At 31.4% G+C, this 11,319-nt stretch overlaps 3 protein-coding genes across 3 annotated transcripts; 1 reads left to right on the top strand and 2 right to left on the bottom strand.

Annotated features, from left to right (window-relative positions):
* Nucleotides 1–666: 666 nt before the first annotated feature.
* LOC131646810 (heterodimeric geranylgeranyl pyrophosphate synthase large subunit 1, chloroplastic-like) lies at nucleotides 667–1,803 on the bottom strand. The gene has a single exon (XM_058916768.1). It carries the CDS (start codon nucleotides 1,801–1,803, stop codon nucleotides 700–702), a length of 1,104 nt encoding a protein of 367 aa, XP_058772751.1. The 3' UTR covers nucleotides 667–699.
* A 2,040-nt stretch (nucleotides 1,804–3,843) lies between these two features.
* LOC131650019 (uncharacterized) lies at nucleotides 3,844–4,950 on the bottom strand. Its single transcript, XM_058919762.1, has one exon. The coding sequence runs from the start codon at nucleotides 4,948–4,950 to the stop codon at nucleotides 3,844–3,846; it is 1,107 nt and encodes a 368-aa protein (XP_058775745.1).
* A 2,922-nt stretch (nucleotides 4,951–7,872) lies between these two features.
* Nucleotides 7,873–9,899, top strand: LOC131646809 (protein FAR-RED IMPAIRED RESPONSE 1-like). The gene has a single exon (XM_058916767.1). It carries the CDS (start codon nucleotides 7,897–7,899, stop codon nucleotides 8,551–8,553), a length of 657 nt encoding a protein of 218 aa, XP_058772750.1. The 5' UTR covers nucleotides 7,873–7,896; the 3' UTR covers nucleotides 8,554–9,899.
* The last annotated feature ends 1,420 nt before the right edge of the window (nucleotides 9,900–11,319 follow it).

Here is an 11,319-nt window from a genome sequence, read left to right as displayed (position 1 = left end):
AAAATACCTTTTTTGGTCCCTTATGTTAACCTCGGGGTTCATTTTGGTCTCTTAACTTCAAAAAATGTCATTTTGGTCCCTTAACTCTTCAAAAGGTGTCATTTTAGCCTTTTTGTCATATTAGCGACGAAAATAGCGACCGATTTTTGAGTTTTTCCGTCGCTAATGTGACAAAAAGGACTAAAATGACACTTTTTGAAGAGTTAAGGGACTAATGTGATACTTTTTGAAGTTAAGGGACCAAAATGAACCCCAAGATTAACATAAGAGACCAAAAAGGGTATTTTTCCAATAATATATTATGAATTCATATTGTGGTTAATATTCAAATAGCTAATGTAGATTATTTTAAAAGTTTTGTTTTGACCGGATAATACATATACTAGTAGAAGAAAAAAACATTCTTCAACTCCTTACGTGATTCTTCATATTCCCGAAAACTTTAAACATCACTAAGAACAGAAACATATAACAGCAACAAAAATAGATGATTTATCACAAATTCAACTAAAAATACAAGCCATCTTTAAAGAAAATTGAAGACCATGTTCCCTTAAATCAGGTACTTGTAATAAAGATATCCTATTGCAAAAATTCAAGCCAAATCTCACTTATTCGAACTCGCGATATCTTATTTATAAATTCATTTAAAATAGCAGCATTATTTTGTGGTAATAAATTATAAAAAAAATTATCACTCTAATTTTGCCTATAAGCAATATAATTAGTTAAAGCAAACAAAGGAGCACTCTTTTCAAAGTTAAAACCAACAAGACAATCTTGTGCATCCTTAACCAATTTTTCAGCAAACTCCTTTGATTTTTCCAATCCCAAAAGCTTAGGATATGTAACCTTATCAGCAACCAAATCCTTCCCTGCAGTTTTCCCCAATTCCTCAGAAGATTTTGTCACATCAAGAATATCATCAACAACCTGAAACAACAAACCAATACACCTGGCAAATTTTCTCAAAATTTCAATTTCATCTTCACTTCCACCACCAACTATTGCTCCCATAACAACCGAAGCTTCGAGTAAAGCCGCGGTTTTACGCAGATGAATAAACTCGAGTCTCTCCAAATCGACATTCGATAAACCTTCCGATTCTAAATCGACAATTTGTCCAGCAACAAGTCCTTCTTTTCCAACTGATTTCGCCAGCTCAGCAATTGCTCTAACAACTTTCTCAGGTGGGACCCCTTTGGTTGAAACGGCCACGTGCTCAAAAGCCAGCGAAAGCAGCGCGTCTCCAGCAAGGACTGCCACGTCCTCGCCGTAGACTTTGTGGCTCGTTGGCTTTCCACGTCTTAGATCGTCGTTGTCCATGCACGGTAAGTCGTCATGGATCAACGACATAGTGTGGATCATTTCCACAGCACATGCTGATGGGATAGATGTTTCTGCTTTGCCGCCTACGAGCTCGCAGGCGGCAATACAGAGAATTGGACGTACACGTTTTCCTCCCGCGAGGAGAGAGTATCTCATTGCTTCATGAATCTTCACCGGTTCTTGAAGTACAATTGATTCATCCAATGCTTTGTTAACAATATTAGCTTTTTCTAGCATGTAGACATTGAAATCGAAATTCGATTCCGTTTTTTCGATTTTTTTGTCTGCACTAGTTTGAACGGCAGAGATTTTGTTAGAGGAAAAAGAAGAAACCAAATTTCTTCTTCTTTGTTGATTGGTGATTGAGGAAATGGGAATAGCTAGAAATGGAATGAGAGTTTGGTGTTTGGTTGTGATTGTCTGCCTGAACATGGAATTGGGAGTAACCCATGTATTAACAATGATTGAACTCATTATTGGTGATTGATTTTTCTAGTGGCTATGTTCTTGCTCACCTAGTTATATTAATATATAGTTTCAACAAGGTTTTTGTCTTATGCTTTGTCAAATTGATTATATTAATACACGTAGATTTAGCTACTATAGGATTAAAAAAATTATTAAAATGGTTAGAGCTTGAATGAGAAAATATGAAAATAAGGTAATTTACTAATAAATATAATAAATTATTAATGTGATAAGAAGGAAAATTTTTAAAAATATTAAATAAATGTTTAAAAATGAGAAGTGTACATGAATCATTAACCTTTCCAAAATTGATTAAATTAAAATCCAAAAAAATAAAAAAAATTGTTTTGCATTAAAATGAAAATGAAACACACATATTCAATTTATTTATCAACAATTGAATTTTCCATTTTAAAATGAATACTAGTTGATTTTAAAATAATTATTTTACATTAAAAAATATAATCACATATGCATCCAAATAAAATAAATTCCATTAGATTTTGGAAATTAGTAACATTAAATTTCGTCAAATTTAATACAAAAACGCGACGAACCGTGATGGATAAGGGTTGTGAGACGTTCTAAAGTAGTCATTGTGTTAAGAGTTTGATCATGTGTTATGTTTCACGTTATTGATGTATTTATAATTAGAGAGGTTTGTAACCGAGTCTTCCTAAAATATAACAATCACTTTAAATATAAATAACTGATTTCTTTAAAGAAAGTATAATTAAGTCTCACGACTTTCCATGTTTGTTGATCCAATATATGCTTTACATACGGTTGTTCGTCAAAGACGGAACCATTAGAAATATAGATGACGTATCGGCAAAAGAGATACTAGAACAAAATAAAGGCGGCTTGATAGGTGGTAATCTCTTTCAATTATACAACTATAAAATTTAGTAAAAATTTAATTTTTATTTTAAATAACTCATAATATTATCTCTACAAAAAATATATATAATATAGAAATTTACTTTTACATATTTCAAAATAATAAAATATTCTGTCAAATTTATCCTAATCAAAATTCTCAAGTTTTCAGAGTTAGTATACTTTTTATTATATTTTTTTTATCAATTTTGTTTTAGAATTAATTTTATACAAGCTCTAAAAATAGTAGTATCTATATAACTATATTGAAAATAAAAAATTAAAAAGCCGTTTTCGGTATAACAATAAATATGAAAAGATGATCAATTTTATTTATATTTTATTGCAGAAAATGAATCAAAATTTATATATACTTTATAATTGAATGAATATTAGTTTGGTAAATATTATATACTAAATTATAGTATTCTCTAGTGATTATGTTTGGTTAATATAATTTGACATGACTCATTTTATTATGGTGTTGTTTAAAAACTAATATATTTTGTACTATAAAGTATCGGGTATCTTTCTATATACTTGCGATACTATTATTACTTTTTAAATGAAGAAATTAAAAGATTAAGGTGAAGGTGATAAGGTCAAGATGTGCCAAACTGCCAATACGTAAATGACAAACATAGAATTTGAAATTAATTGAGTTTTTAAGAAAAGAGAATCTGTATATGTTTGGTACGGTTCATCTAAACCACTAAACAAAAACCATGAACCGGGACGATCTTTCTAAATTATTAAGTGTCCTTGTTTGATGAAATATTTATAAAAACAAAAAGTTAGAATTCATCGATTTAATTGATTAAATTGAGAATCGGTCAGATCAGATTTGATGATATCTACATTTTAATTTGGTTAAATTGATTAAGGTTAAGTCGAATGATGAAATATTTAAAAAAAACAAGTTAGAATTGATCGATTTAATCGGTTAATTGAGAATCGGCCAAATCAAATTTAATCATATATACATCTTAATTTAATTAAATTGATCAAGACTAAGTCAACCAATTTTTATTTTTATTTTTATTTTATTTTTTAAATATCATTTTTTATATTTATTTTGTGATTTCGTATAAATAAGTTTTTTTTTTTTAATAAGCAATTGATTATAAGATATCGCACTAGGGGTGCAACCCTTACAACAAGGAAACACTAAAGAGTGTTGGTACAAAATAATGGTAATTTATACCAATCATAAAAAGTAATCCTACTTGGAGCTTCCCTATTGCTAACCCATCTCCAAGAAAAAAAAATTATATTAGATATCACCTCATCAAAGCTAAAAGTAGCATTGTCAAAAATAATGGTGTTTCTCATGTACCACAAACACCATATTAAAGCCATCCAAATTGAATTTAGTTTAGCTTTAATGTTGATGTTTTTCACCTTTTCTTGAATACACCCAAAGCTCTTGAACTCCTCTATAGAAAGATTAACATCATTACCCAACCAAATAAAAATTCTATTCCAAACCGCGTTTGAGACATGGCATTGATAGAAAAGATGATCCAAAGATTCCGGATGGTTAGTGCAAAAAGGACAATCAATGGAAGTGAAACTAGACACACCTCTATTGGCTAGTTGAACTTTGAGCGGTAATCTATTGATGAGAAATCTCCAAGAAAAAATCTTGATCTTTGCCGGGATGGTTGTCTTCCAAATAACATCCAACAACTTGATGGTGGGAATTGGCCAAGCTAGATCCTTTGCACTAGATACAAAATGTGAAACACTAGACACCGTGAAATCTCCGGTAGAGGTTAGGTTCCAATGGAATTCATCCGTTGCCGAAATGCCCGGCTCCACTCCTTCAAGAAGCATCTTTAAATCCCTTAGTTCTTCATCAAAAACCGAGCCCATACCTAGTAATGTGGAAATGGAAGAATTCGGGGCCGGGGAAATCAACATATCCCTTCCAAAGATAGCTTCCAAGTTCCAAGAAAATACACCATTGTTCCAATTAATAAGGTCACCCACCGCGCATAACTTGTTATTTGTGCGATCAAACAAATGCGGAAAAGAAACGCGGAGAGTTTGATCACCCAACCAACGACTATGCCAAAAAAGAATGTTGTTACCTTTCTTGAATTCACATTTTACCCAATCGGTGAAACCGTCTACCAAATCCTCCTCTTTGAAATCATTAAGAATAAGGTCTCTCCACCATTTAGAATCATCCCGGTTTAAAACTTCCTTGCAAGCAGCTAACACTTTAAGTTTCGGATTATGATATCTCAAAAGTAAAAATCTACTCCACATTGCCTTGTCTTCCTTTAAGATTCTCCACTTTCATTTTAGAAGAAGAGATTTGTTCATTTCGCCCACATCTCTTATACCCAACCCTCCTTTCTCTTTGGATTTGCAAACATTCTCCCACTTTACCCAATGGATGCATTTTGTCTTTACATTTCCACACCACAAAAAATTGCTAAGAAGGCTTCTTATCTCTTGAATAATTTTACTCGGAGCTTTATAGAAAGAAAGAGTAAAAATAGGAATAGCATTAAGAACGGATCCTATAAGGGTCACCCTCCCACCAATAGATATGTTTCTTCCCTTCCACTTTGACAATCTTGATTTAATGTTGTCAACTACCTCTTTCCACACCCTTTTCTTATTAGCTCCTTTTCCCACCCAAACACCAAGAAATTTAAACGGGAAGCTTCCTTTTTTGCAATATAGAAACATTGTGGCCGACTTGAAGAACCACTCTCCTATGTGAGTTCCAAAGAGGTTGCTCTTGTAGAAATTGATTTTCAATCCGGAAACAAATTCAAAACCTCTCAACAACACTTTCAAGCTCCATATATTATCATAAGTGGGCTCTCCTAGAATGATGGTATCATCCGCAAATTGAAGAATGTCCACAAAATCATTTTCTCCATATTTGAACGGTTTAAAATCTCCCACCTCCACCGAATTCTTAGTTAAGGCGGTTAAACCTTCCATGGCTAGAACGAATAAGAAAGGTGACTTCGTATAAATAAGTTGATCGAACTAATTGAACCTTGAGTTCAATGTTTTAGTCATTCAAAGGATTTATAACTAACTAGAGAAATGCTAAGGTCAGTTGCTTTAACATTCTCTATTTACACTCTCTTATTAATTGGGCCACGTCATACTATTAATTAAACTGGGAACTTGGTTACCGCCACTCTAAATTAAATACTTTATAGGGTTAAATAAGTTTTTAGTCCCTATAAATATGGCAACTTTCAATTTTAGCCCCTGTAAAAATTTTCTTCAAACAATGATCCTTGCAATATTTTCCGTCCCTATTTTTAGTCCCTCCCGTTAAATTTCATTAACAGAGGCTTACGTGGCACGCCACGTGTAACGCCACGTCAATTAAAGTCAATATTAATTAAAAATAGATAGATTGTGGGGGTTTTAAACCCCCTTTAAATAACTTAAAAAACCAAAAAAAATTAGGAGCAATTAATCAAACTGTTAGTAGGAGAGTGTAAATAGGGTAACACACTAACACTATTACAATTGTATACAAATTATGGGAATGGTATAATTGGCAAGTTAGAAATCCATACCAAAGCATTGTATTATCTTTAGCATTGAAAGCCTAACATAAGTATGAATTTGACTGAGAAAAAAATGGAATTAATGGTTAAAAGAAAGAAAAAAATTGATCCATATTCATATGAAGAGAATAAACTAACCGATTTCAAATCTTAAATTTCTCATATTTTCCAGTCACCAAATGGTTGAGGGAGAGAGTCTTGGTGGTGAATATTGAATCTTATTTTGTAAGATTAATGATTGAAAGCAATTTTGAATTTGAGGGATTGAACAACATGGAGAGCAATTGAGAGTGATTATGTAATCTTGAATTTTTACATGGTTTATTCATCTTAATCGTAAAAAGCTCTCTGTAAAATAAAAAGAATGGGTTATCATGAATTTGTAGGTTTGATAATGTGAAGAATGAGGGTAATAAATATTTCCCTACCAACAGTTTGATTAATTGCTCTTGAAAATTTCTAGTTTTTTAAGTTATTTAAGGGGGTTTAAAACCACCGCAATCTATCTATTTTTAATTAGTATTGACTTTAATTGACGTGGCGTTACACGTGGCGTGCCACGTAAGCCTCTGTTACTGAAATTTAACGGGAGGGACGGAAAATATTGCGAGGACTATTGTTTGAAGAACTTTTTTGCAGGGACTAAAATTGAAAGTTACCATATTTATAGGGACTAAAAACTTATTTAACCCTACTTTATAAATTAATAATTTTTTATTATTGGTATCTCAAGCGGCATTTTTTTCTCGCGCCAAATAATTACGTCTTACTCTTAGTGTATTTATTACAACTATAAAAAATGTATCTTCCTATCTCAATCTCATAAATAGAAAGCAATTTTGTCCATTTGTGAATGAAGGCTACACACCATTACTTCTACTGTTCAAGTCATATATCACATTTGGGTGTCTTTAAAGAGTAAACGTGTTCTTCATTTTGCAAGGTATGATTTATATGTTGTGTAGTACTTTTTTTCTCAATAGAATAAACATGTTCTTTTACTTTCTTAAATTGATATCATGTACTTTTTTTCCTATAAAAACATTCAAACTGTTATTGACTTATATTATTCTAAAATATTTTTTTATTGATTTTTATGTTTGTTCAGTGTGTATCGAACAATTGTCACTTTTTTAAATATTTATATATATGTATATTAGGAATTAATGGAATTCATTGGTGAAATTGAAGAGCCGGTTATTAGTGAGAATGCCAACAATGATTCATATGCTAGTGATTTAGAGGCTAATAATTTTCAAGAACCTTGCTTGGAAATGGAATTTGAGTCACAAGAAAATGCTTATTCTTTTTATATTCAGTATGCTAAATGTGTTGGATTTGGTGTTTCCACCAAAAGTAGTCGTCGTTCAAAGATTTTTAAATAATTTATTGATGTCAAATATGCTTGCACAAGATATGGAAATAAACGAGAGTCGACATCCCAAAATCCACGGCCTTGTTTGAAGGTGGATTGTAAGGCTGGCTTGCATATTAAAAGAAGATGTGATGGAAAGTGGGTTATCCATGGCTTCATTAAAGATCACAATCATGAACTTTTCCCAACATATGCACATTATTTTCCTTGTCATAGAAGCATCAATAAAACCAAAAGCAATGTATTGATACTTTGCAACATGTTGGAGTGAGAACAAATAAAATTTATGCCACAATGGCCAAACAACACGGAGGATATGAAAAAGTTGGTTGTTTGGAGAAAGATGTTAGAAATCATTTGGATAAGGAACGTCGTCTGAATTTAGAATCAGGAGATGCAAATGCAATGTTGGAGTGTTTTATGCTTATGCAAGAAGAAAATCCAAGATTTTTTTATGCATTTGATTTGGATGATGATGGTCGTGTAAAAAATGTATTTTGGGTGGATGCAAATGGTAGAGATGACTATCAAGAATTTGGAGATGTGATTTCATTTGATACCACATATATCACAAACAAATATAAAATGCCATTTGCTCCATTCATTGGTGTGAATAATCACTTTCAATCAAGACTCCTTGGTTGTGCATTACTAGCAAATGAGTCATCTGAGAGTTTCATATGGTTGATGAAAATATGGCTTAGGGCAATGGGCGGCAAACCTCCAAATGCAATAATAACCGATCAAGATAGAGCAATGAAAGTGGCCATTGAAGAGGTATTTCCAAACACTCGACATCGGTTTTGTTTGTGGCATATACTTAGAAAGGTGCCCGAGAAGTTAAGCCATGTAATGAGAAAAAATGAAGATTTCACCCGTGATTTTAACGCATGCATTTACAAGTCTCGGTCAATACAACAATTTGAAGATAAATGGAAAGAAATGGTATAGAAATTTCAACTGTCAGAGGATGGGTGGATTCGATCTTTGTATGGAGAACGTGTACATTGGGTTCCTGTTTACATGAAAGATACATTTTTTGGTGGCTTGTCAACGACTCAAAGATCAGAGAGCATTAACTCTTTTTTCGACAAATATGTCAACAAGAAAACTACATTAAAGGAGTTTGTTGAAAAATATAAGGTTGCTTTGCAAGATAGAGAAGAGGCAAAAAATGCATGTTGATTTTAATACATGGCATAAACAACCTGTTCTTAAAACTCCATCACCTTTTGAGAAGCAAATGTCAATGATTTATACACATGAAATTTTCAAAAAGTTTCAAGTAGAAGTTACAGGGTTATCTGGATGCCATCTTTTGAAAAAGAGTGAACATGGTGTGCACACCTCTTTTACAATATTTGACTTTCAAAAGAATGAAGAATTTGTTGTAGAGTGGGATGCATTGAAAGAGGACATTTCTTGTGTATGTCGTTTATTTAAGTATAATGGATATCTTTGTAGCATTCATTAATGGCCCTCCAATCTAATGGTATATTTGTTTTCCCATCACAATATATATTAAGAAGATGGACAAAGGATATTAGAAGTCGGTATCATAAAGGTAAAGTTAATAGAGATGTTTGTTCTAATAAGGAGAGATATGATCGTCTATATCAAAAGACATTCCAATTGTTGGAGGAAGAATCATTAACTAATGAGAGTTACAACTTTGCAAGTTATGCACTAGAAGAGACCTTAAAAGAGTGTGCAATCATTAATCAGTCCTTGAAAACTGGGCAAAAGAATATTGAGAAGAACAGTTTACTTGACAAGAAATTGCTTGATCCTCCGGTGTCAAAAACAAAAGGGGCTCCGAGAAGAATGAAGAGCGGCATTGAGAGAGGTCGGAAGAGAACATCTAATGGAAGAGTGAAAAAGGTTGGAGTTTATTATTTCATCAAATTTTCTCACAAATATTATTATTTAACTCTAAGCCTAATGATTGTGATTTTTACCATGTGATTATATGAAAATGAAGGTTGCTGTTGTTGAAAAAGAAACAATAATTCTTAATGAAGAAGTAGTGGCTACATCAACAACAATGGTATAAGATTTTATATTAACTATATGATTTGATATTTTATTTGTAACTATACTGGAAGAACTCTACTAATTATCTCTCATTTTTTTCTCATATATAGGCAAACCAATCAAGTTTAAGGAATTGAAGTATCAACCAGAATTTTTTACTCAAAATTTTTATTTTATTCAGCAAATGTATTTCTTTTTGTTTTATTTAACAGAATACTCAGCTGATATTTGCTTTTGTTGTGTTAAGAATTAGACTAAAAGTATTGTTATGGCTTGGTTACATGGGAACATGAGTGAGACAAATATGGTTTGAATATGTGGTGGAACAAATATGGTTAAAGTTCATGGAAGAAGTGAAATAAAATAGAACAGTCTCTGGTTCAGTTTTTTATTTAAGCAAAGTGTTTAAATTTTGTCTTATATGAAAAAAATATGGTGACTTTATTATGCAGGAAAAGAATAGTCTCTGGTTCAATTTTTTATTTATTATGCAGGAAAAGAATAGTCTTTGGTTCAATTTTTTATTTAAGCCAAGTGTTTAAATTTTGTCTTATATGAAAAAAATATGGTGAATTTATTATGTAGAATTATGCCGGAAAAGAAGTTTTTTTTTTTTTTGACTAAAAAGATATTCATTCATTCAAATTGAAATGCCGGAAAAGAAGTTAAAATAATAAAGTATGTGTTTTGTGATAATTCAACCGGTTAATCCGGTAAACAAGTAAACACTTTTAAAAATAAGATAACGTGACAGTTTGTATTGGAGAGTGTTTAAAGGAGAGTGAAAAAGCAACTGACGGTAGCATTTCTCTAACTATAAATATAGTTTGTATTTTAATTTTGAAATAGCATTTTTTTTACAATTTAGTAGAAAAAAATTAAAATATTTAATAATTATCTTGGTGCATCAAAAATTTATTTTTTAAATATTAAGAGTTTAACTTTATTTATAACATTAAGAAAAGAAATTCAAATATCATTTAAAATATGAATATTTTACCCAAAAGAAAACTATTTAAAAGGGATGTAAATATTTTAATAATTTTGTTAAATTTTTATTAAAAAATGGTTCGAAAAGGATATACTAATTTGACTGACACTATCTAATTTGTTAAATTAGATTAAAATTTTCAAATTCAAATAATAATTTAGTCAAAAAAATTGAATGGTTAAATTATGAGATATCTCAATCCATCCCTTATTCTTTTAGACATTCGACGAAATTTCAATTATGCCTCCTATTTTCAGAGATATACATCAGGAAATACTTTTTTTTGTCAAAATTTGATTTTTTTTTCCTCGAAGGTATATCTACGGAAGTAGTTTAAAATTGTAAATGTTAAAAAAAATTCATAATAATTCAGTTAAGAAAATGTTCCGGTTATACACCTCTGGACTAAATTGAGAAATTTTCATAATAACTTAGTTAAGAAAAACGCGCATTGGCTTGAGTCTTGAGAGTATGTTCATCTCAAGGTCCTGAGTTCGAATCCAGCTAAGTGCTAACAATTCTTGTTGGGGCAGTTCATCCAGAACTTTGCTCTGGCTTTAAACGGGACTCTTGCTAGTGGACGATAGAATTGGTTCTCTTGGATTAATCGATCACAAAGTCGGATATCAAAATTTCAAAAACAAACGCGCAGGATGCGTGAGAAGTCCAAGGGATAAAATAAGAGATTTCCT

The sequence above is a fragment of the Vicia villosa genome, linkage group LG2 (genome assembly GCF_029867415.1).
Source record: "Vicia villosa cultivar HV-30 ecotype Madison, WI linkage group LG2, Vvil1.0, whole genome shotgun sequence".
Taxonomy (NCBI): Eukaryota; Viridiplantae; Streptophyta; class Magnoliopsida; order Fabales; family Fabaceae; genus Vicia; species Vicia villosa.
This window is presented reverse-complemented; position numbering and strand designations above follow the sequence as displayed.